Source organism: Cetorhinus maximus, chromosome 15 (assembly GCF_964194155.1).
Source record: "Cetorhinus maximus chromosome 15, sCetMax3.hap1.1, whole genome shotgun sequence".
NCBI lineage: Eukaryota > Metazoa > Chordata > Chondrichthyes > Lamniformes > Cetorhinidae > Cetorhinus > Cetorhinus maximus.
Window position 1 is genome coordinate 60,160,169 of NC_135893.1, and position 21,454 is coordinate 60,181,622.

The 21,454-nt window shown below is 42.3% G+C and overlaps 1 protein-coding gene across 3 annotated transcripts in view; it reads right to left on the reverse strand.

Annotated features, from left to right (window-relative positions):
* The window catches only part of e4f1 (E4F transcription factor 1), a 35,932-nt gene that overhangs the window by 8,429 nt on the left and 6,049 nt on the right, over nt 1-21,454 (reverse strand). For all 3 annotated transcript variants that reach the window (XM_078558496.1, XM_078558495.1, XM_078558497.1), the window contains exons 2-10: nt 20,655-20,809; nt 19,870-19,960; nt 19,057-19,274; nt 18,132-18,252; nt 17,119-17,298; nt 15,843-15,994; nt 12,121-12,330; nt 8,322-8,427; nt 1,021-1,238 (exon numbers count right to left, since the gene is read on the reverse strand). In XM_078558496.1, coding sequence (XP_078414622.1) covers nt 1,021-1,238; nt 8,322-8,427; nt 12,121-12,330; nt 15,843-15,994; nt 17,119-17,298; nt 18,132-18,252; nt 19,057-19,274; nt 19,870-19,960; nt 20,655-20,809 — 1,451 coding nt within the window. The remainder of the gene's footprint in view (nt 1-1,020; nt 1,239-8,321; nt 8,428-12,120; nt 12,331-15,842; nt 15,995-17,118; nt 17,299-18,131; nt 18,253-19,056; nt 19,275-19,869; nt 19,961-20,654; nt 20,810-21,454) is intronic.

The following is a 21,454-nucleotide window of genomic DNA, read 5'->3' on the forward strand; positions in this document are numbered from 1 at the left end:
AGGTCTGTGACAGGAATGTACAAGAAGAACGGGTGACAGTCAAAGCACAGAAATACGCTAGCCACAGGACAGCCAGTCTAAGCTATGATCAAACGGAGAGCAAGACTGGGCTACAATCAAATGTGCAGACAGACAGGTCTACTCCAATGCTGCACTCATTAAGTCTCAGTGACACGGTGTATAAGATTTCTCAAATTCTTTTAAGATGGTGCTTCTACAATGCTAATCATCAGATTATTCACAATGATTATCCAGGGATTATACAAGGAAAGTAGGCCATTCGGCCTATCTAGCTGACAGTTCCATATAAGCGTTTGATCACTGATTACACCATCTAACTGCCACTCGCATGACTTCAAAGATGTTGCCTTCAGTATCCCATCCAGAGGCTGAAACTTACATTCCACATGGCTGCTCTCACACAAAATATCAAATCCGAAGCAAATCATTAATGCATATGGAATTCCCCAATGTTCTCATATAAAGTGGATGATCGGAGTCAAGCCAGTTCTGAAACAGCCTTGGTCATCTTATCAGGTGCCTATATAGGTGGCAATTCTGTTTCAGAGGGTAGCACTCTCATTCTGAATCTGAAGTTTCTGGTTTTAAGACGGAGTCCTGAGACTTGGGCACAAAAGTCTCTCTGATACACCCAGTGCAGTGCTGCACTATCATAGGTACCATCTTTCCAATAAGACATAAAAGATTCCATTACTATTTTGAGCAGTGGAGTTCACTCCAGTGTCCTGGCCAATAGTTATCCCTTAACTAGCATCACTTAAACAGATTATGCAGTTATCATCACATGGCTGCTTATGGGATCTTGCTGTGTGCAACTGACTGCCATGTTTTCTAATTACAAATGACTACACTTCAAAAGGACTTTTATTGGGTGTGAAGTGCTTTTGGACATCCCAAGTCAAGACAGTCACTATAAGAATGCAAGTCTTTCTTTCGCACAGTTAAACATGTCATGGTACTGGTTTACATGTCATCCTGTTATTGTGCTGTCTCTCTGACCTTGGTCTTGTATCTTTTGCCACATTTTGGGCATGGGTATGGCCGATCATCCGAATGTGCCCTCATGTGTTCCTTTACATGGGCAATGCTCTTGTACAGTTTGCCACACTCCCCACATTTGAAGCGCCGCTCATTGTAGTGAGACTCCAAGTGCTTCCTCAGAATGTAGGCCGTCATAAACTCCTTCTCACACAGCTCACACCTGTGGGGCTTGTAACCTGGAAAAACATAGGTCAGGCTTAGCAAATATCTATTAGTCATGCTGCACAGCCCGATAATGGAGACCACGGAAGCTTGGGCTCTCCCTCAACTCTTTCTACTCATGGTCACAGCAGAAAGTCAACTTCAGGGGCTGACCCACATCTCCTATGATTTCAAACTGAAAATTATCAATGGGACTGTGCGCTAGAGACTAATTCCCCCTTTAACCCTGTGTTAAACTCACCCTATCCATACTGAAAGACAACATGTTCCAGAATGTCGTCTGCGTAGGGTCATTGATCTCTCACTATCTCTATACTGCATCTTTACAGATCAGTGCATTGATCCTCCACCATCCTGTCCAGCCTTCATTATCCAAATATACAAAAATAGGTGGCCAGAGATCCAGTGAAGTAAATGCACAGCATCAGAACTGAGCAGCCAATGCAGTAAATGCACAGTAGCAAGCAGTTGGGAAGCTACTGTGGTAAGAGAACAGCTGTGGCTGCATCAGTATCCAGTGCAGCATATTCCATTCCTGGCATTAGGGAATCTTAATTTAACAATAACATGCATTTGTAAAATACTTTTACCAGAGTAAAGCATTCTAAGGCACTTCACAGGAGCAATTATTTGACCTTGAGCCACATAAAGAGATATGAGGACCTGCCAATAAGGTATGTTTTAAGGAGCGTTAAAAAGGAGGAAATAGAGCCAGTGAGATTTAGAGGGAATTCCAGAGCTTTGAGCCTCAGTAGCTGAGGGCACTACCACCAATGGTGGAGCAAGAAAATCAGGGATGCGCAAAAGGCCAGAATTGAACTGAGTGCAGAGGTCTCACAGGGTTGTAGGAGGTTATAGAGAAGTGACTGTATGTCAGGGGACTAAATTGACTTTTACCACCATGTTAAATTTGGTAAGAACACATGCTGAAAGGCAACAATAAAACAACATTGTGACCCCCATATGTCAGTGCTCAGTTAGTGTTCCATTTATTCTCTACACTTTCTCTCATGTAGGGTCAATGCATTGTGATCTTGTTAAACACAAGACCAATAAGGCAGCATAACCTAACAATCATATTCACGATCATGGTTAATACAGGACTGAAGCACTCACTTATATCATACCTCAGGTATGAAGCATGGAATCTGGCTGCAAAGGGAGTGCTATGAGCAAAGTAGATAACCTGGATTTGCAGACAAACTGAATCAGAGGGCGACAGCAACACCCTACTCCTTCAATGTCCAGACCAGCACATATGGTAAAGGCAGCATCCACACATTGACCAGCAGAGAGCTGCATTGATGGGCTCATCGAGAGAGAAGGGACTGAAAGACACGGTGATAAGTTGGGATTGATCAATGAAGAACGAACAGAATTATTGGAACTAATTGTCTTGTTTAATTCCTAAAATTTCTACTGAGTATCTGAAGATATGTTTAATTGAGTGACCCTCTGTGATCTCTACACTCCTCCCAACTCTGGCCTCTTGCATATCCCCAATTTCCTTCCCTCCACCATTGACCTTCAGCCATCCCAGCCCCAAAATCTAAAATTACCTTCCTAAACCTCCCTGCCTCTCTCCCCTACAACCACAGAAAAGTTAGGACACAGAAAGAGGCCATTCAGACCATGGTGTCTGCACCAGCCAAAAAAGAGAAAAAAAAACCAGCCATTCATTTTTAATCCCACTTTCCAACACCTGGTCCGTAGCCTTGCAGGTTACAGCACTTCAGGTGCAGATCCAGATACTTTTAAATGAGTTGGGTGCTTCAGCCTTAACCACCAATTTAGGCAGTGAATTCCAGATGCCCACCACCCTCTGGGTGAAAAAGCTTTTCCTCATGTCCCCTCTAATCCTTCTACCAATCACCTTAAATCTATGCCCCCACCCCCCCCGACCCCTCAGCTAGGGAAACAGATCTTTCCTGTCTACCCTTTCTAGGCCCCTCATAATTTTGTACACCTCAATTAGGTCACCCCTCAGCCTCCTCTGTTCTAAGGAAAACAACCGAAGCCTATCCAATCTTTTCTTATAGCAGCAATTTCCAAGCCTTGGCAACATTCTTGTAAATCTCCTCTGTACTGTCACCAGAGCAATTATGTCCTTCCTGTAACGTGGTGACCAGAACTGTCCAAAACTCCAGCTGTGGCCTAACCAGCATTTTATACAATTCCATCATGACATCCCTGCTTTTGTCTTCAATAACTCACCCAATAAAGGAAAGCATTCCATATGCTTTATTTACCACCTTATCCACCTGCCCTGCCAACTTCAGGAACTTGTGGACATGCACTCCAAGGTCCCACACTCAAACCCTCTCAATATCCTCCTGTTTATTGAGTATTCCCTTGCTTTGGTTACGCTCCCCAAATGCATTACCTCACATTTTTCCAGATTGAATTCCATTTGCCACTTCCCTGTCCACTCAACCAAACCATTAATATCTTTCTGGAGACAACAGCTATCCTCTTCAGTATCAACTACACAGCCAATTTTTGTGTCATCTGCAAATTTGTGTCATCTGCAAATTTTCCAATCATGCCTTTCACATTTAAGTCCAAATCATTAATATATACGGCAAACAGCAAGAACCTCAACACTGAGCCCTACGGAATGCCACGAAAAACCACTTTCCATTCACAAAAACATCCATCAACCAGAACCATTTGTTTCCTGTTGCTGAGCCAATTTTGGATCCAACTCTCCGCCTTTCTCTGTATCCCATGGGATCTCACTTTTCTGACCGGTCTGCCATGTGGGACCTTGTCAAGTGTCTTAATAAAATCCATCTAGACAACATCCACTGCACTACCCTCATCAATCCTCCTTGTTACTTCCTCAAAAAATTCTATTAAGTTAGTAGGACACAATCTTCCGCTAACAAAACCATGCTGACTCTCCCTGATAAATTTGTGCCTTTCTAAGTGATAGTTTATCCTGTCTCTCAGAATTGATTCCAATAATTTGCCCACCACTGAAATCAGACTGGCCGGCCTATAATTTTCTGGCTTGTCCCTCGCATCCTTATTAAATATTGGTACAACGCTTGCAGACCTCCAATCCTCTGGTACCTCGCCTGCATCTAGTGAGGATTATAAAATGATCCTCAGAGCATCTGCTATTTCTTCCCTGGCTTCCTTTAACAACCTAGGAGACAAACCATCTGGCCCTGGTGATTTATCCACCTTCAAGGATGCCAGTCCCTCCAGTACTTCTCCTCTCATTATGCTTATTGTATCTAATATTTCATACTCCTCCTCAACTAGAATGTCTGCATCATCCCTCTCCTTAGTGAGGATAGAGGCAAAGTACTCAATGCCCACTGCCCACATCTTCAGCATCAACACACAAGTTACCATGTACATCTCTGATAGGCCCTACTCTTTTTTAGTTATTCTCTTGCTCTTAATGTACTTCTAAAACATCTTAGGGTTTTCTTTGATTATGCCTTCCAATATTGTTTTGTATCCTCTCTTTGCTTTTCTAATTTCCTTTTTTACTTCACCCCTGTACTTTCTAGGCTCCTCTACGTTTTCTATAGCATTAAGCTTTTTATGACTGTCATAAGCTCTCTTTTTTTTTTGCTTTATCTTACCCTGTATGCTTCTCGATAACCAGGGGGCTCTAGATTTGGCAGTACCACCCTTTTTCTTTGTGGGGACGTGTCTACATTGTGCCCATAGAATCTCACTTTTGAATACCTCAAACTGATTTGACACCGTTTTCCCTTGCAGTAGCTGTATCTAATCCATTTTTGCCAGTTCACCTCTCAGCTTTGTAAAATTTGTCTTCCCCAAATTTAGAACTTTTGCTCCTGTTCTATCTTTGTCCTCTTTCATAATGATACTAAATCTAACTATTATAGTCACTATCTCCAAAATGGTCACCCAATGCTACTTCATCCACTTGTCCAGCTTCACTTCCTAAGACTAAATCTAGAATTGTATCCACTCTCATTGGACTTGTTACATGCTGGCTGAAAAAGTTCTTTTGAATGCAGTTCAAGAATTTTTGTGCCCTCTGTGCCCTTCACACTGTTTGTATCTCAATTGGTATTAGGGTAGTTGAAGTCTCCAACTATCATTGCCCTGCTGATTTTGTACTCCGAAATCTGCCTACATATTTGTGCTTCTAACTTCCTTCTACTGTTTGGGGGTCTACAGTAGAGTCCTAGCAATGTGGCTGCCCCTTTTTTATTTTTCAACTCAACCTATATGGCCTCATTTGATGCTTCATTTAGTATATCATTCCTTCTCACAGTGGTTTCCTTAACCAATAATGCTACACCCCCACCTTTTTTATCCCACCCACTATCCTGCCTGAAAACTCTACATCCAGAGATGTTGAGCTGCCATTTTTGACCCTCTTTAAGCCAAGTTTCCGTTATAGCTATGATATCATGCTGCCATGTATCTATTTGTGCCTACAGCTCACTGGCTTTATTTGCTATATTCCTTGCATTTGAATATACACCTTTTAACAATGCCAAATTCTTGTGCTGCACACTTTTTAACTGGTGCTTCTTTCTGTCTTTCAGAGTCACTCGCTAATTCTCCATCTCCCGTTCCCTGCTCTGAATTTGCCCATGGGTTCCCAGCCTCTGCCAATCTAGTTTAAATCCTCTCTAGACAGCACTAGCAAATCTCCCTGTGAAGATATTCACCCAGTCCTGTTCAAGTGTAGACCGTCCGGCTTGTAAAGGTCCCACCTTCCCCAGAACCTGTCCCAATGCCTCAGAAATCTGATGCCCTCCCTCTTACGCCAGCCACGTCTTCAATCGCTCAATTCTCCTATTTCGATACTCACTTGCACATGGCACTGGGAATAATCCTGAGATTACTGCTTTAGAGATCCTGCTTTTCAATCTCCTTCCTACCTCCTTAAAAACTGCTTTCAGGACCTCATCCCTTTTCTTACTTAAGTCATTGGTACCAACATGCACCACGGCCTCTGGCTGATCACCCTCCCCCAGATGAACGTCCTGCAGCCACTCCGTGACATCCTTGACCCTGGCACCAGGGAAGCAACATACCATCCTGGAGTCACGCCTACAGCCATAGAAGCGCCTGTCTGTTGTTACTCACAATAAGTGCTTACCTTGGAAGAAATGAGTCCAAAGCTCGTCTTTTATTTCAAGACAGCTCTGCATGTAGCAGGCTCTCCCAGTCCCTTCCACACCATGGTGTTGCAGATTTTTATTGATTTCAAATTCCACCATGGTAGGATTTGAACCCAGGTCCCCAGAGCATTATCTTGGGTCTTTGGTCCAGTGACAATACCACTACACCATCACCTCCCCACCATGGTGTTGCAGCTGTACCCATTTATAGATGAGCCAATGCCCATCACCTTTTTTAACAATGCAATTGTCTTAACAATGTAATTGCCAGTCAACAAGATGATTGTTATTGGACAATGTAATTACTGACACACTGACATTTGTTCCCTTAACTAACAGATCCCTCGCGGCCGGGTGTCCCTGGATAGGGAGCACGTGGTGTCTGCCGGCACCGTCAAGGCCTTCCGTGCCCGGTGGGCACCGCAGGGTCTGGGGTGCTTTATCGACCCCCTTAAGCACATTTTGATTTGATGTTTGTAAGTTTTCTTTAAACTTTGTCTTTGGTTTTACAACTAACCTAACTTAGGGGCTGTGTTTACTTTATCCCTCATTTTGTTGATTTAGTTTATTAGGTTGGCTTTAAAAGAGCTAACTAACAGATCCCCTATCACTACTGGTCTTCCCCTCTTCTTCCTTCCCTTCTGTACAGCAGAACTGCCTGTGGTGCCATAAACCTGGCTCTGACTGCACTCCTCTGAGGAACCAACACCCTTACCAGTACCCAAAACGGAAAACCAATTGGCGAGCGGGACCCATGCACTACCTGCCTAGTGGTCACCCATTGCCTTTCTGCCTTCAAGCTCCTAAGCTGCAGTGTGACTATCTCTCTGAACATACTATCCACGTAGCGGTCAGCCTCACAGATGCACCACATTGACTCCAGCCATCACTTGGACTCCAAAACCCGGAGCTCAAGGTTCTGTGGCTTGTGACGCTTCTGGCACATGTGGTCGTCTAGGACAGCAGCAGCATCCAGGACTTCCCACGTGTTACAGGTCATACATTCCACACAACTGAGCTGTCCTGCCATGATAAAAGCAAAAAACTGCACTTCCCTTATGTTAACTTTACTTTGTTTTGCTTATTCTATTTTATTTTCCCTGGCCTTGACTTAACTTTACTTCCCTATTGCTTGTGTTTCTTACTGAAATCTAAGCAGCTTCTTCTTTTAAAAATAATGTGTTTTTCTAATTTTCAGCAATTGAAGACCCTCCCTAATTGCAGTTTCTCACCAACCGACGAAGTTATGTTTTTCCTGTGATGTCACTCTTGTTGTATGTTTTCAAAACTCAGCCCTCTCGTGCAGCTTTTCAATTCCTGGTCTCCAGCAGGCTGAGAAAGATAAAGGAAAAGAGAAAGCACCTCCCTCCCCTCCTCACCAAACTTCCAGTGATTCCAGTCTGTACCAATGCACTCCGTGACAGGGCACTTAACCTCTCTTATTTATATTACTGAGATTCAGATGAATCTGGCAGTTACAGAACCAGATTAGGCCAGGTTCTTAGTTTGCTGATCTCACCTGCTCTGCAGCAGAGGTCTTGATTTGCTTGATTAGCCCTGCCCAAGCCTCTAAGAAACTTAAAAACAGTAAATTTAAGTCAAATGCTAAATTGCAAGCAAGCTGTACTAGATTTTATAAAAGATTAACCCTTAAAATTTAAAATTTCACTCCCTTCTCACCAAACTTGCAGTAATTCCACTCTGTACCAGTGCACTCCTCTTTAAAGATGCTCCTTAAAACCTACCTCTTTGATCAAACTGTCCTAATATCCTTTTAATGTGACTCGATGTCAAACTTTGTCTGCTAATTGATCCTGTGAAGCAATTGGGACATTTTACTATTGTGAAGGTACTATATAAATGCACGTTGTTGTTGAAGTGAAGAAGGAACTATAACCCACATCACTCTCAATAAATATTTGAGCACAAGAGGCAGGAACACAAGTGTGTGGCTCATTTGCCGTGTGTACTTACCTAAATGTGCTTTAATGTGCAGACGTAGGTAGCTGGACCCTCGGAACACTCGACTGCAGTGAGGGCACTGGAAGCCATTGTAGCTGCTCTCGCTTTTTGAGTTTATCTATATATATTAAAAAAGTGCAATACACATTTAAATGGAAGTGAAAGTGCCATAAAAAGTACTAAACCATCAGATCCTTCCGCACAGCCCAATCCTTGGGGAAGGTGCTAGGCGGAGGACATGGCTCCCTCTCGTCAATTCATGATTTGTGTGTCCTCCTAGGGGTGACACACAGCTTAGAAGGAACTTGGCAGGGGACTTCCCCAGCCCCAGGATCTACGATCAGATTAAAACACACAGACATGAGAAAGAAAGTCTTACTGATTCAGAGACATTCAAGGCAGGTGATCAGATGAAATATGGATCCCCCACTGAGCTTCTTGCTCAAAACTCATGGTCAAGATCTGGAAGGAGACAGATTTCCCTGTGTGGCACAAGGCTGATATCAGGGATCAGAGAATATAATTAGGAGTGACATGAGAAACTGGGACTAGTTCCACTGCAGTACACAAGGCTAAGAGGAAATTTAAATATTTTTTAAAGTCCTGAATGGCTTAGATGCAGCGAATAGAGAAAAACTATTTCTATTGGTAGGAAGTGAGTTATGAGATAATTTAAAATTATTAGGGAATGAGGAGGAGGAGGACTAGGCAAATTTCCTTATGCACAAGCTTGTTTGAAGTTTGACATGCTTTGCCAGAGAGATTAATTGAGTCAAACATCATTGTATCTTATCATAGCAAAGCAAATAAACATTTGAATCAGAGTATTATCACTCATTATTTATTCTCCAGATGTGGGTGTTGCTGACATGGCCAACATTTATTAGCCATCTCCAGCTGTCCCTGGAGAAGGTGGCAGTGAGCCTTCTTGAACCGCTGCAATCCATGTGGTGAAGATGCTCACACAGTGCTACTAAGTTGGAGGTTAGAGGATAGGGGTGAGGGGGGTGTGGGGTTCCAGGATCTTGACACAGCAGAAGTCAGGATGACGTGTGACTTGGAGGTGGTGATGTTCCCAAGCACATGTTGCCCTTGTACTTTTGGTGGTGAAGGCTGTGGGTTTGAAAGGAGCTGCAGATGAAGCCTTGGTGAGATGCTGCAGTACACCTTAGACAATGTACACTGCAGCCAAGGTGTGAGATCTTCTCTTGTGCAATGAACTTTCATGAGAATGAAGAAAGTTGAGGGAGATGGAAATACCATTGAAATGTAAAAGATAAATAATTAAAAAGAAAAGTTAGGATTTATATCAAACCTTTCCAATCCTTATGATACCCTAAAACATTTCATTCATTGCCCATTAATTAGACTTGAAGTGTCATCTCTGTTGTTAAGAAGGCAAAAACAGCAGTCAATTTGTGCACAGCAAGATCCCACAAACACCCAACAAGATCATTCATCAATTAATCTCTGATTGATACTGTTGTTTGAAGGGTGGAAGTTAACACAGAGGGAATTGTTATTTATATTAATTGTGCTTAACTGTATGCAAATGCTAGACATTAAATGGGGATTCGGGTGTGTCCTATAAATAGATACAGACTGAAACTATGGTTGTTGGGTTAGGTGGTGTATGTTTGTTATGTGTAACTATAAATAAATGCTTATAAAAGTGTGTACAGATTGGATTCAATTTTATCCTTCACCAAATGGCTTTCTGGATTATAACATGGTATCAGAGGATGGTTGCCTAAAGGCGAAAGTTTGAAACTAAGAAGAGATTTTTTAGACAGAAAATACAGTGGCCATTCTGGAAAACAGGAGAAAGTAATTGCAAATTGTCGGGGTATGATTACCCTCCAATGTTATTGAAGTCTGAATCATATGAACAGTGGAAGAATGAAATGGTCATGTGAACACTGATTAGGCCCTCTCAAAAGGAAACAAAGTATGACCTTGGCAATGTTGATTCCTACAAGAAATAAAATTAAAAGTGGTGTGAATGCCAATCAGTTGGAAAGCGATAAAGATTTAGACCTTCTAGAGTTCTTGGATAAAATCTACAAGGAAGATGACCTGTTAAATGTCTGAGGTGTGGTCAGACTTTGATAAGATTTCAGAAAACAGATGGTCATTCCATGGAAGAATCTAACTTTAACAGATTGCAAAGAAGAGTGATGAAATTCAGTTTGGGGATTTTTGGATTTTAAATTGCTGGATTGCAAGGAGAACAACAAAAAAAAACATGAGCACCCTCCAAGACACAGATATGCCAAGTATAGAGGCCATGATAATCTCACATGAGCTGAGATGGATGGGACATGCTGTCAGAATGTCTGACTCAAGACTGCCCAAACAGGTGCTCTATTCAGAGCTACACCAGGGAGCCTGCTCACATGAGAGCCAAAAGAAATGTTTTGAAAACAATCTCAAAGCCTCCATAAAGGTCTGATCTACTAATATCAACACATGGGAAGGAGATGCCCAATTGTGACCAAAATAACTATTCATTAATTAAAAATGGTGTTAAGGCTGTCCAATCAACAAGAGTAGCCATTAAAAGAAAATGGCAAGAGAGAGACAGAAAGGGGAGCTGCTTAAACTAAAAATCTGCCACCAGTTCTGCTGACCAATAACCAATGCCCGCACTGTGGAAAAGCCTCCAAAGCTCATAAGCCATCAGTGAAACCACAGTCAACACTAACAACTCACTTCCACCCAGTCTTCTGCAAGGAAGAATCATCCTCGACATGAGGGATTGCCGTGATGAATGAGAGTGATCATGACACAGGAAAAAGCTAAAACATCCAAAGGCCAATTGCCTAGAGTGGGTACTTGGGTGATAAATATTCCAGAGGGGTCTTGTGAATGTAAGGATGTGGCAATTGTAGGACATGCAGGAAAATGTACAGGTAAGTTTAAATGTTGGTTGAATGAAGGATGATGGCCAAGAAGCGAGATCCATGGGCTAGCAGAATGGGATGAAAAAGTGGAGTATGAAAGTATATTGCAAGTACTGATAGAGTGTCCGGAAGTGACTTGTGTCAAAAAATAATCACATACTGGAGAAACATCCTCTGATAGCACAAGAGGGAGATATCACAAGAATAGACCTGACAAGATAAAAGTGTAAGTAGATGCTGTGCTTGAATAGATTAGGCAATAAAATAAAGGCCGTAGAACATTTTCAGAACAGAACGAGAAGCAGAAATCCTTGTGGCTGTCAAGTTTTGGTGGCTGCCAATAAATTTGAGGATAAACTAATAAAATAGGCAAAACAAAGCAAATTAGATATTTGGTGGGAGTTCGAAGTATTATTCTGAGGTACTAGATAAAGGACAATCAGCTTTGTCACACAGATGGATTTGTACTGAAAATGTCCTTGCAAATGGGGCATAAGGTCAAAGGGAGTCTGATTACTAGGGGATTTGAAGAGTGACAGTGATACAGATGTTAGTGGACTCTCTCACAAATGGAAAAGTAATCTTGAAAGTCATTTTAGCTCTTTTAGCCATATATTCATGAAAACGTAGATCAATCGACATAAGAGCCGAATTTCTGCAGGGTGATATTTTTCAGAGAGGAGTGTTTCTGAAATCATGTAAAGAAGAAGCAGATGCAAAAGGAAACAATGGAAACGAAAGAAATGTGTCTACGGTCTGAATGATTCTTCCAGCATGTGGTATTTTCAATTAGATCTGTTTTGCTGAAAATAGTTCTGTTCAACTAAAAACAGATTCCACAGATTGGAGGGTCCACATCTCATGTTATGCTTGAATCAACATTGGGTAAAATAGTGCACTAGAGATACCATATCATCTTCCTCCATCTCAATGCAATCGTCCTCTATGACATCCTCCTCAATGCCTCCCTCGACAGTCAATGGAGAATCTTCTGCGGATTTCTCAGAATCTCCAATCGTTACAGTTTCTATGACAATCCCAGAATTCCTCATGGCCTGACAGATCAGGTTCTCATTGCCAGTCTCCCCCTCTGGAGGCAGCTCAGTGGAAGCAGGTGACTGTAGAATAAAGAAAAATATTGATCATCATCTCTTCAATAATTAAATAAGTACACATCCTTTGGGTAAAAGTATTCTTCTATAACACAGCTTTAGAATCATGCCTCACATATACACAGATTTCCCTAAATGGGACTGATCAATACTTCCAAGATTAAAAGATGATAGTGGATGAGGAAGGCCGTTTGGCCCATCTTAGTCTGTTCAACCATCCAAATAGACCCCACATTCCATCATTAGAACATCTAATTGTTTCTTCAATAATTCCAGCACTTTCAGTTCCCCTGCTCTATCCGGAAGCCCGTTCCTGTTATCAGCTCTACCTATACTAATCTGAACCTTTGTCCTACCACACAATTTAATTTCAAGTAATATTCCACATTTACTTTGAATATCCTTTCGTCAAAACGAAACAGAATGTTGAACGAGATAGGCAGAATGGTAGAACATAAGATCAGAATAAGCCACAGTCAAACTGCACTTTGAACACTTTATCCATTTCTGGGTGATAAGACATGAGGAAGATATTTGAGCATTGGAGGTAGTATAGGGGTGAAGCATGAGACTGGTGGCCGGTGTCAGAGGCCTGAGGTATGAGAAAAGACAGGAACAACTCCCAGACTTTTCAGCCTTGAAAGGAGACATTTGAGGGGTGACACCCAATTTGACAGAGTCGGGGCAGCCAATAATTCTCAAGGTGTATGCATATAAAGAATAAAGAGTTTGTTTAAAAAGAAAGGGACCATTTTGTACTTTTTGTTTTTTTAACTTACATAGCACCATTCATAACCTCAGGATACCCCAAAGTACTTTACGGCCAAGAAAATATTATTGATATGTAGCCACTATTGCGACAAAAGAAAAATGGCAGTTTACACACCTTAAACATTCACTCCCTCCACCACTGGCGCACCATGTCTGCAGTGTGCACCATCTACAAGATCCACTGCAGCGACTCACCATATCTCCTTCGACAGCTTCCAAGTCCTCAACCTCTACCATCTATAAAACAAGGTCAGCAAGCGCGTGGGAATGTCACCATCTCCAAGGATCTCTCCAAGTCACACATTATCCTGACTTGGAAATATATCGTTAGTCCTTCATTATCTCTGGGTCAATATCCTAGAACTCCCTAACAGCATTGCACAAGTACCTTCACCACACAAACTGCGGTGCTTCAAAACAAGTGGCTCACCATCACCTACTCAAGGGCAATTAGGGATGGGCAATAAATGCTGACCTTGCCAGCAACACCCACATCCCATGAATGAATTGAAAAAAGCGAATTTATACACAAGCTTCCACAACAGCAATATGATAATAACCAGATTATATGTTTTCTTGATGTTTGTGATGAATAAGTATGAGCTGTGACATCTGTTAAGATCCAGTTAGGGACCAGTAACTTTTGTTTGAAAATAGACAAAATTAGCAATTCTAGTTACTGACTAAGAGAATAAAGCCACATGATTCCACAGTTTCAAGCAAACAGTAGAAATTTTGTTTCTAAACAAACAGTCAATACTAACTGTGTTATACTCTAACATATAGAATTAACAGGCAAACTGTGGTCCAACACACCACAAACTGCACATTAAATGGCGGACCCAACCAAGACAGGTCCCATGAGTTTCTCAACAACCTCCCATACATCAGTCATCACTAAGAGTCACAAAAATTCTTTAAAACTCTGTCTTCCTCGTGAGGAATTTCAGCTCCCCTCCTTCAAAGAGCTTGTCTGATTCCCAGCTGACAGTAGCTCTACTCCACCCAAGTTTCACAGGTACAATGCTCACCCAAAAGGCACGCCATTCCAGATCTCTCTCAAATCTGCTCTCTCACACTGAGCAAATGGTGTTCCTGGGCTTCCCTAAGCCCCAGCCCCTTCAGCAGCACAGAACAAATGGCAGCACTTCAGATGCATGGAGCTGACTCTCCTCACCGTCTGCTCCTGACGCCCGTCACATGAGCTTGTTTCTGTGCTGTAAAACCCCAGTCCCAAAATTCGGTTTTCGCACTGTCTCAAAGCGGGTTGTCCTTGTGCATGTGTCAGTGTCAGCCCTCATCTCCAAGGCAACAAGCCCCAGAAGCACCGACAACAGGAGACGCTCTCACTGTCGGCCCTCACTCCACTCTGCACATGCGCCAGAGCCCTGGTCATGAAGGGAGTTGTAGTCCTCAACCTCTGCCCTGAAAACCCACAAACCCAACAATACAGATTCCCGTACACACCCCGGAGGAACTTCCTTGTCCTTTTTTGAAATAGTGCACTTCCTCAGTACTGCACTGGAGTGCCAGCTTAGAATTTTGTGTTCAAGGTTCTCGGGTAGAAATTGAACTCACAACCTTCAACTCAGAGGTGAGCGTTCCACCCAAGAAATAATGAAGCTGTTATTAAGTATTTTGCTTCAGTTTTCAACGGATGAAGGTGAAAGGGGCTGGTAGAGCTACCTGATGAGGAACCGTAACTAATGTAAATATCCAAAAGAAAACAGCTTTCAAAAATTACTGGGAACAAAAACAAAAAAGTCAATCAGTGGAAGTCTTAAATACTGAAGGAGTTTGGCAGGGAGATAACAGAAGCACTAACCAAAATTTTCTAACATTCTTTGGAAATGGGAATTGGCCCAAAGGATTGAAGAATGGCAAATGTTATAATCCCTGTTCAAGGGATTTTTAAAAATTCATTTATGGGATGTTGGTGTCGCTGGCTAGGCCAACATTTATTGCCCACCCCTAATTGCCTTTGAGAAGGTGGTGTGATCTGCCTTCTTGAACCGCTGCAGTCCATGTGGTGTAGGTACACCTACAGTGCTGTTAGGGAGGGAGTTCCAAGATTTTGACCCAGCAACAGTGAAGGAATGGCGATTTATTTCCAAGTCAGGATGGTGAGTGGCTTGGAGGGGAACTTCCAGGGGTTCCCATGTGTCTGCTGCCCTTTTCCTTCTAGATGGTAGTGGTTGTGGAAGGTGCTGTCTAAGAAGTCTTGGTGAATTGCTGCAGTGCATCTTGTAGATGGTACACACTGCTGCTACTGTGTGTTGGTGGTGGAGGGAGTGAAAGTTTGTAGATGCGGTGCCAATCAAGCGGGCTGCTTTGTCCTGGATGGTGCCAAGCTTCTTGAGAGTTGCTGGAGCTGCACCCATCCAGGCAAGTAGAGAGTATTCCATCACACTCCTGACTTTTAGGGAATCAGGAGGTGAGTTACTCGCAGCAGGATTGCTAGCCTCTGATCTGCTCTTGTAGTCACAGTATTTATATGGCTAGTCCAGTTCAGTTTCTGGTCAAAGGTAACCCCCAAGATGTTGATAGTGGGGGATTCAGCGATGGTCATCATGCCATTGCCTGTAGGTGAACGGAATTATAAAATTGTAAGGTTCCACTTAATAATGGAGATAAATCATATCTTGTACAAATGATAAGTTTCTTTGTGTATTATCTCCTTCTTAATTTAACATGAAAGGGGATGACATTTTAAACAGAAGATATCAGAGCGTGTTGGTAAGGTTTACCTCTGGTTTTTGTTCAACCTCAGGATCCAGATCGTGGCTCACATTATGGACCTGCACCTCCTCGATATTTCCTTCAGAATTCGTCAGCACATTGATCATTGCTGTCGTTTCTGGGGAATTCGGTGTTGCCAGTTCTTCAATCTGTTTGTTTACTGGAAGTTAAAAAATAAGGATCGGGGAGCAGGAAGTGAGAAAACACTTGCTGAGTGTTACATCACTTGAACTCTCAGCTGCTTTTACCAAATACAAGGCTCACCATAGCATTTGGCTCAATACAATAAACACATAGCAACGGCTGGTGATGTAAAGCGGCTCTGGGCACCTGTGGCAGAGAACATAGGACCACCAATGATCTCTCTCTCTCCTCCAGACAACAAGAGTGAGTTTCTAATACAATATTAATCAACTCCATATATATGCTGTCTAACCATTTTAATGGGCATCTTGGTAAATTTGCCAGTTATTTTTGTATTTTTAATCAACTTTTCCTTCAACTGCTTGACCACAGCTGAAGAGGGTGGCCATTTCGCACGTTCAACCAAGTGGTCTCAACAGCCTACCTCATTCTTTCCCTCCCTTTTTTGAGGACATTTGAACCTCTGCTTAGCATTGCTCAGGCCGGAATATAAGAAGGAACATAGGAACAGCAGGAGGTCATTCAGCCATTTGAGCCTATTCTGCCATTCAATTCGATCACCCAACAACATCCACAACATTTTGGAAGAGAAAACTCAGGTTTCCACTACCCTTTGTGTGAAGAAGTCCATTCTGATAACATCAGAATCAGTTTTGCCCCCTTATTTTAGATTCCTAGTTTCTCTTTCTACCCTACAATTTCCTTTAATCATTTTAAACACCTCAATTTAGATCACCCCTTAATCTTCTCTACTCAAAGGGATACAAGTCTAGTCTATACACTCTGTCCTCAAATTTAATCCTTTCAGCCACAGTTACATTCTGGTAATTTACTCTGAACCTTCTCCAAGGCCTCTATACCTTTTCCCAGAACTGAACTACATTCTCCATTTGGGGTCTAATCAGAGCTCTGAATGACTATTTAAATAAAGAACTTCCCTTTGTACTCCACTCCCTTGAGATAAGAGCAAACCCTCCTATAGCCTTTGTAATTGGGAACTGACATGAGCCTGCTTCTATGATTACTCTAAGTCTCAATCTGCTACAATCCACATTTAAAACCGCCTCAATCCAACATGTTAAGCATGACCAGAGTTTCTAATGGATCAACATGTTGCAGAACATGTGGTCAGTGTAGTACCTTCCTGAATCTCAGGTTTATTCACTGGCTCAGGCTCCTCCTGGTATGGTGTCGAAACAAGTTTCATTTGCTGGAACTTTACTTTCTCTGTACAAGGAGTGATGGCCTTCATATGGCGAGTGAGGGCTCCAGATTCTCGGAAACTCATTCCACACATTCGGCATTTGTAAGGCCGCTCATCTGAGGAGACACCGTGACAGTTGTTAAACCTCCAGTCTAAACTCTGACAAACCTCCCAACACAGGTCAAGTATGCTGGACATTTACAGCCCCTCCTGAGAGATCAGTGATTTTATACCTATACTGAGCTGCTGAACAATGAAACATCTTTAAGGACTAATCAACAGATAGATTGATCAAATAAAACTCATTTTTACAAAGGGGACACCACCTCGGAATTCACTGGAAATCTGAATGAGATTATTCCAGATTTATGACATGTGTGGAGCACAAACACTAGCACAAACCAGATGGACCAATTGGCCTGTTTCTGTGCTATAATTTCTATGTAAAGTAATAAAGTTTTCCTTAAAATAGACATAGGGTTAGAATTACACTGAGGAATTTGCATTTGTCAACAGGGTGTGTGCAAAAGTACACAGGTGAAAAGCAACAGAGAGTGGGGAAAGGGAAGCACAAAGTAACAATTGGGGTAAATCTGTCTGGAAGGAGATGCTGAGCCTCACACTGTCAGGGGGCTTGATTGATATCAAAGAAAGGCAGTCAGCAGCATTGGGAGCTCTTCAATTTGTGAAAGATGTGAAATGTCGGATGCCCCAGAGCCCACTGGGGGGAAATGAGGGGATTGTAGGATCACTCAGATCACAGATGGCCTCAACAAGGAACAGAGTGGACACAGGGAAAAGTGCCAAAGGCAGCCAGCGAACCAGCGGCTTTAAAAAGGCCCAATATCTGTATGGAGAAAGAAAGACAGAGGCTAAGAAAGCACTCACTGCTCACTGAAATGTAAACTGTGTTACAACCAGACCTGGTCACCTTGCCTGGTTTTCTCACCTGTGTGCCGTCGGTTGTGTCGAACTAAAGATCCCTTTGTTCTAAATGCCATCCCACAAATCTTGCATTTGAAAGCCTTCTTGTCACTATGGGTAACCATGTGAGCCTTTAGGATGACAGCCTGCAAGTACAGCATCAGACCCTCTGAAAACAGGCGCAGGACTGGCAGATTCAAGTTACTGTCATACACACAACAAACAAACAAACACACACACATCTTTCTAGAGGCATTTCTTGTAATCATGTCAAATTATCAGGATATCTTGAACTTCTGAGCTGATATTTCTGACACTGTAGCAATTAACTCCATTTAGCACGTCAATGAGTTACTAATCAGTTCTTTATTAATGGACAGTATTGTGCCTCCAAATAGGGAAGTGGGGTGGGGATGTGGTTCCACAACTGTAACTTTTGCACACCCCACTTTTCAAGGCATCCAAGCTGCTCAGGGCTCGCAAGTACCTGGGACACCCCTGGATAGGGACACCCCTAGCTACAAAAGGTCAACAGCTCTTACAAGTGTTGTACATGGAGGATGTATATATTTTTTGAATTACAACATTTTGCTTGTTTATTTTTTAAAATTCTTCCATCTATTTCTCCTCAACCACCCCCAACCTTGCACAGCATACTATTCCTAAGGCAAGACACAATCTGCCATTATCACTCAGCCAACAGTTAAATGATGCATTAGTGCTGCGCAGAACAACTCTCTTACACCAGTCCCAAAGGTTTACTGAACCCAAATGGAGACTGAATTAGGAAAGAAAAAACTGGGTTAAAACCCTATGTGTCCACTCACCTAACACTAGCAGAGGGGCAGTTCCATTTCATTCACTCCTCACAATTTACTCATGCTAGCAGTTTTTCAACCATACAGTCTGTAATTACAATCCGTCCCCAAAGTCCAGGTGATTTAACTGACCGTTTTGAAAGTCTTTTCGCAGACCTGACACACGAATCGCCCTTCATCAGTTAGAATCATCTCAAATCTCTTCTTTTCAGTCCCACTCTCTTCCTCCGTGCTTTTCTGACAACTGTGGCCATCAGCTCCATCATTGGTGGGATGTTCATTCTGCTGTAGCTGAGGGTATTCACACAATTGTTCCTCTGAGATCTGGCATGTCTTGTTGCTCCCATCAACTGGAAAAAAGATTATAAATTAGGAGATGAAGCTCAGCACTGCACTGATCCAAGGCAAGGCACAGCTACCCATCCTAAAAGAGGACCCAGACAACAGTAACTCTTAGGTTACTGCAGCGTTTAAAGCTACAGCATCATCCAAATTTCTCAAGGTTTTAGCTCCTCATAAAACCCTAAATTTGAAAAACAGAAAATTGCATGGGGCAGAGAATTTGATCTGGAACCTGCGTTCAAATTCCACCTGAGCTAATGGGCTCTGTCTGCTTGTTCTAAGTGAAATGAGCTTGGCCAGTCTCAACCCAGTTCTCGTGCATCGCGAGCCACATTACAAGGCTGCACTTAATTAGCCAAATCATTCACAAAGGCACAGGATAGCTACAGTCCAGAGCATTCTTCTGTTGGGATTGAGAAACATTAAAGGTACACCGTAATGCGAGTAAAACTCTGCACCTGAAACATGTCATACCTGACCTGGGAGTGCTTAGTGTCAGCACTGGATGCCTGAAATGGCAATTGTTCTAAATCCCAGAACTGAAACCTCTCACCTGTGATAAACTTCACAAAAATAAAGTAAATCTTTCCCGGAATTCCTCACCTGAGTGCGATTTACTGTTTGCTTCGGGCTGTGATAGGGAAGCCACAACCAACTGCGTGAGAGTGATTGCCGAGTCCAAGGACACTGACTCCTGGAAGCAGAGAGGGAAAGAGATTTAAGAGGCATATGGGTCTCCAAGCTGACAGAACCTGCCTCAGTTCCACAAATATTCCACCTTCCACCAGAAAGGCAATTCAAACAAAAGGAGTTTCTGCTGTCCCATCAAATTTAAACAGGAGCTCTCTCTACCAGCTAAACCCCTTCCCAAAATAGGAACCTTACCACCCAGGTCCCTTTCAAATGATCTTCACCCATATCATCTATAGAGAATCAAAATCCTGTTTTAGTTTTTTTGGTTACCTCTAAATTTGGTATGGGGAGGTGGGTGGTAGGTAAAAGGAGGAGGAAGGGGAGAGACAGAGAAATTGCGAGAGAGAAAGAAAAAGAAGAAAATAGAGAGGGAATGAGGGAGGGAACAAGAGCCAGAAAGGGAAAAAGAAGAAAGAGAGAAAGATAAAAAGATTATATAGCACTCTTCACAACCTCAGGACATCACAAAGTGCTTCACAGTCAATAAAGTACTTTGAACTGTAGTCACTGGTAATGTAAAAAATAATAACAGCAAGGTGCAGATGATGGAGATGCAGGCAGGAAGATGAAGAATGAATAGCGAAGGAACTAAAAAAAAGAGAAGTGGGCAAGAAAAACAAAAGCAAAGAGCAGAGTAAATACAGAAATAGATCACAGATGAACCTCCAACACATGAAATTGGAAGCACCAATTACCTTGGGAGTTGCCTGGTAGATATGCAGATGGTCAGAGTCACCAGTGGACAGCGCCTGGATCCGCTGGCATGCTTTCTGTAGTTTGTGGGTAATGAAAGCCTCCAGGTTGCAAAACTCTGTCTGACAACGGCCACACTTGTGAACATCATGCTCTTCTACAAGGAAGATCCCAGAGTTAGTGCAGCAAATATATCACTCCCACCATCCCACCCAGAGACAATACAACAAATATTATTCGACTGAGACACTGATAAATTTTTGTTAAACAATTATATCAAAAGTTACAGAATAAAGGCAGGTAAATGGAGCTGAGGTACAGATCACTTATTATCTAAATAGGCAGAACATGCTGGAGGACCAGCTAGTCTAACTTCAGCTTTTACTGCATTGTGCGTTAGATCAGGACTAGTCAGCACTTGTGTCCTAAAACGTTTGACTACCTTTAAATAATTCTTTGAAGAATCAAAAGGGCAGACTAGATAAATACATTGGAAATTGCTGATATAAAAATAATGATTGAAAATCCACATGATAACATACAAGAGACTTATGGCAAAAGTAATGTCACAAACAATTAAGGGAATATGGCCACCTAGATGGACAAATGGTCAAGGGATAAAAAACAACGGATAGTGGTAAAATGAAGTCTTGGACCGGAAATATATCGTATGTGATGTTTCACAAAAGTTGAGTAAGACTCTTATTTATTTTATATACAAACATGTTCTGAACTTGGGGATTCATGAACAAAACTGAAATAAGCTGATGCCTGCAAATTGGGAGGCATTGCAAATTATGAA